Source organism: Helianthus annuus, chromosome 17, assembly GCF_002127325.2.
Source record: "Helianthus annuus cultivar XRQ/B chromosome 17, HanXRQr2.0-SUNRISE, whole genome shotgun sequence".
Classification (NCBI taxonomy): domain Eukaryota; kingdom Viridiplantae; phylum Streptophyta; class Magnoliopsida; order Asterales; family Asteraceae; genus Helianthus; species Helianthus annuus.
Window position 1 is genome coordinate 57,147,552 of NC_035449.2, and position 4,941 is coordinate 57,152,492.

General features: G+C 38.0%; 1 protein-coding gene across 1 annotated transcript; it reads left to right on the top strand.

Annotated features, from left to right (window-relative positions):
* Positions 1–1,096: 1,096 nt before the first annotated feature.
* LOC110922446 (uncharacterized protein At4g22758) lies at positions 1,097–4,206 on the top strand. Its single transcript, XM_022166748.2, has 3 exons — positions 1,097–1,529; positions 3,460–3,667; positions 3,794–4,206. The coding sequence occupies exons 1-3, from the start codon at positions 1,209–1,211 to the stop codon at positions 4,039–4,041; spliced, it is 777 nt and encodes a 258-aa protein (XP_022022440.1). The 5' UTR covers positions 1,097–1,208; the 3' UTR covers positions 4,042–4,206.
* Positions 4,207–4,941: the final 735 nt, after the last annotated feature.

The window sequence follows — 4,941 nt, forward strand, 5'->3', positions numbered from 1 at the left end:
ACGCCCTTTTTTTTTACTAAAATCCTACCGTACATCTTTTTATCTGATCCGGTTTTCCTGACACGTCTGTCTCTCATGACACGTGTCTTTATTTCAATGGACAGGAATTTTCGAGGTGTTACATTGCTCGTACGGAGATTCATACCCGTATCCGTAATCCTGATACACTTAGTACGCCGGGTAATATGGTTCATCAACAGGTGGAGTCGGTGTCTCGTTCAAGTCTGGCAACTGTATTTTTTTATCAACAGGGACGCCAGACACAACCTCCTCCTCCTCCTCATTAGCATCATTTACTCCTCATGCGTCGTTAGAATAGTGATTAAAGAAATAATTCTCGTCCCAAAATGATGACATTTTAACAATATTGTGTTTGATACAGAGGAAATGAATGTATACAGAACAAGTGAATTGAAATCGTGTTTGAATTCGTAGGCAGAGATGGATGTCTAAATACACTTTTGAATTCACAATCATACGTCTCGTATAGCTTTATACTCTTCGTATAGCTTTATTCACGTGCCTAGACAACATCGTATCAGTGTCAAATCTGTCTGACATACGCTGCGTATAGGTCTATACGCAGCGTCTAACTTTTTGTACATACGCTTCGTATAGATCTATACGCAGCGTATGTCAGACAGATTTGACATGGTACTAGGTTTGACTGTCTGATCGTGTACCTACCCCTTACCTACGCTCCGTATAGACTTATACGCAGCGTAGAAGAGTAACCCTATATGCAGCGTATAGGTCTATACGTAGCGTAGGTAAACCCGAATTGTGTAGATAACCAACCAAGGTGTGCAGATACTTTGAGCCTATAGATTACAATCCACAACTTGATTGTAGGCAAAATCTATATCGAGATATATAATCATCCTTATAAAAGGAAAAGAAAGTATACTCAAAACTAACAAAAAAAAATAATTCAAAAAAATCAACTAGGAATGAACAGAATTTAGTAGTTGACAAATGATAATGACACAAAGATTTAATTTTATATTACTTCCCACAAGTTTCGCAATAATAAATATATAAAGGGACAATGAATACATTAAAGAGGCATGCTTTATGAGACTACAAACACACGATCACAACACACAATCCCATTGCCTCTTCCTTAAGCAAACATTTTCCCATTCCAAAAACCATACATACATTCATTCCATTTCTATTTACGTATCTTAATTCATTCCGTTAATCAAATGTCACAGAAGCCATCCCGTCGTACAATTTCAGTTAATAGGAGAATCAAACCTCCTCATCCGTCATCATCCACTCCCAGACTTAACCAACAAGTTGTTGTTCGACGATCATCGAACAAGCAATCCAAACTCATTAAGCGATGCAACTCTGAGTCTGCTTTGTTGACATCCCGAATCTCCATCGCTGGTGCTGGTCTTGGAGACGATCAGCGCTACACGACCGCGCCAAGTGAGAGTTGCCTGATGTTTAGGAGTCGGATTTCGACGAATATATTCGCGTCGTCTCCAGAGTTGCTGCCGAATTTTCCTGAAAAAAATGAGGTAAACGAAATCAATTTATTAATATTTAATTAATTGTTTGATCATTATAAGCAACTTATTAGTTTAGTTTGATCAAAATATGTCTTATAGCACGTTATGTTTAGTTACGTACATGTACAGATTTTAAATGTCGGTAGAAGTTATCAAAATTATTAACGGTGGTTGTTTTTTATGAGAATGAAAATTGTGAAAAGTGATATTGATTTAGGTGGTGTTTGTTTTTTGGCCAAAAGCTCTTCTGAGCACTTATGTCTGCGTCGCGCAGTCGCGCGCAGACATAAGGGTCCTGCAGCTTGTTTGTTTTCCTGAAGATCTGCAGAGTTTTTACCTTTGCCTCATCTTTTCCCCAAGCAGATCCTTCCCTATGTCTTCAAACCTCTGCCAACCTCTTCTCCCTCTCTCCCTCTTCAAAACATCCATCTGCTCCAAAACCCTAGTTCCACCTCCACCTCCACCTCCGCCACCACCTCCACCTCCACTTCCACCTGCCGACACCACCTCCACCTCCAACACCACCTCCACCTCCGCCACCACCTCCACCTCCGCCACCACCTCCACCTGCCACCACATCTCCGCCACCACCTCCACCACCACATCTCAACCACCACCACCTCCACCACCACCATCGTCAAAACCCACCACCACCAAACCCATCAATTAAAACAAAACCCAGATCGGTGAGAGAGACCGTAGAGAGAGAGAGAGATCGGTGAGAGAGAGAGAGAGAGACCGTACAGAGGGAGATCGGTGAGAAAGAGAGAGATCGGTGAGAGAGAGAGACCGTAGAGAGAGAGAGAGAGAGAGATTGGTGAGAGAGAGAGAGGAGGTGGTGTGATGGCGGTGGTATGATGGCGGAGGTGGTGCGGTAGTGGTGGTGCTATGGGCGGTGGTGGTGACAGATTGTAGAGAGAGACCGAGTTCAAGGCAGAGAGAGAGAGTTCAAGGCAGAGAGAGAACTGTTGTGTGTGTTGTGTGTGTGAAGTGGTTTTTGTAGAAAAAAAACAAACCCTCTTCTCCTTGCAGATTGCAGACATTTGGTCCACCGCTTCTCCTGTAAATGCCTACAGATGTGGTTCGCAGACTGCAGACCTTTTACCTCTGAAAAAACAAACAGCACCTTAATCATCTTGATCATCTCACTCATTATTGATTAGATGTGGATTTTTGGGTGTGATGGACCGGCACCGTTTAAGTTAAAACTATTGAATCGTTATTAATGTTTTAAGCATCGGACTGGACAAGGAATGAGTTATTTTACTGGTTCATTGGTTGGACTGATCCGGCTAGTTGACATATTTAAGAACCCGAATACATCAAAAATAATGTAATAATTAAAAGTATACAAGTGTACATAACACAAAATAAATTATAACAATACTTTATGTCTTGTAGTGAATTTAAATAAAATATGAAGAGTTAAATAAATAAAATTTATGAAATAACAAGACAACAAGTACTAAATGGATGATAAGAAATATAATTTTAAATAAGAAATATTAGAAAAAGAAACTTAAAAATTAGAAATCTGGTACACAACTACATTGTTCGGGTTACCCGGTTCACAGATCCGACTGGTTCCCATGGGAAACGGTCAAAGAGGTCAAACGGTATTGATGTCTTTTAGCCTTTTATTAAAGATGTATTATATAACGTCAAACAACCCCTTTGTGATGGCATGAGGAGTTAAAACTTAAAACCTATTATTGACTTATTGTATTTCTTTTTGCCGACCAAGAATGCGATTTTGGTCATCTCCATGACTTAAAGCCAAAGAAAATGACATTGCAAGAGCATAACACATAATATATTTTATTTTATTTTTTCTCTTTTTATTTTAATCTAAGAAAACATGTATCGTGCTTATTAATTTTATAATTATATGAAAGTAAACTTGTAACTTTTTCAATTTTACATGTTTCTAGTATCGCAGGGCTACAACAAAGAAGCAAAAGTCGCGATCAAGGTAACGGTTGAGGGAAGGGTTGGACCGATCCGAGCTTTGGTAAAGTTGGGTTCTAGTGTTGATGAGACAATAAAGCTTGTTATGAACAAATACAATGAAGAAAGGAGGTTCCCTAGACTTGATCAAGATGACATGACTTCCTTTGAGCTACACGACTCATACTTTAGTCTTCAATGTAAGTCTATTATATCTTACTCCAGTTAAAGTCAACTAGTACAACCTATTTATGCACCTACGAAAATAAACTTTGATTGACTTGTTGAATATGATTTTCTAAAATTTTTTATTTTTACATATATAGGTTTCGATAAATCAAATATGATTGGCGAAATTGGGAGTAGAAGTTTCTATATGCGTAAAAGTGTCAGCAACAATGGAGACATGTCTTCTAACACCTCTAATGGTTCTGAGATTGTTGTGGCCGAGGCAGAGGAAGCTCCATATGCAAGTTCAAGTATTTTCTTTACAAGTTTTATACATGAAGGATTAAGAAAAGTGATAAAAAGAATGTGTAAGATTCGGAGGTTCTTGGGATGTTTTGGTGGGTGATTTTAAAGCCATGCCTAAAACAATCATATGAAGACAACTGTATGTGCATGAGTATATAAACATTCGTATACATACAATTGATGAATAGTTTACATATATGTACAATAAATCATGATTGTAAGTGGAATTGTTTATATTTTGTTAACCAAATAAGGTAATGTGTTATATTGTATTCTTCCTACTAGTTACCACATCATTGTGTCCTAAATTAAAATACCCAAAAACACCTTTGGCAATGGGAATTACAATGATTATCATATAACACTAGGATTTTGACCCGCCGCGCGTTGCGGCGGCGTCAAAAGTTAAAGTAACTCGTATTTATACTTTATATTTAACCCGACTCTTTACTGAAAAAAATTACGTCGCCGTCGAATGAAAACGTATTATATCTGACCCAACTCGCTTTACTGTTTACGAACGTACATAAAATAAGTATGAGAAAAAAGTTTATGTTAAAACGTGAATTTAAGATGACAGGTACGTTAAAACTGCGATACGCAACACTACGTCGGTGGCACCTTAGTTGTTTATAGCGGACGACACATTATGTGATGCGTTGACCATATAAAACACGTGTTTGATGTATCCGATCAAACTCAGTGTAACCTATATAAGCATTGTGGTTACAATGTACAATGATGACAATAACGTGTGATGCCCGCACGTGACATTACACGTTTTTTACTTTGTTACACACAGTCCTTTCGTGACATTAACGTCATTATGTATATATAAGGTATGGCTCGATCCTTGTGGTGTAAAGTTGTAACAATATTTTAGACAATCGTTTAAAGTCGTAAAAGTTACATAGATAAAAAATAGTATAATAATGTGTGGCGCTATGGTCTAAAGTCGTAAAAGCAATTCAAATAAAATGAGACGTCAAGTTATTAAGTA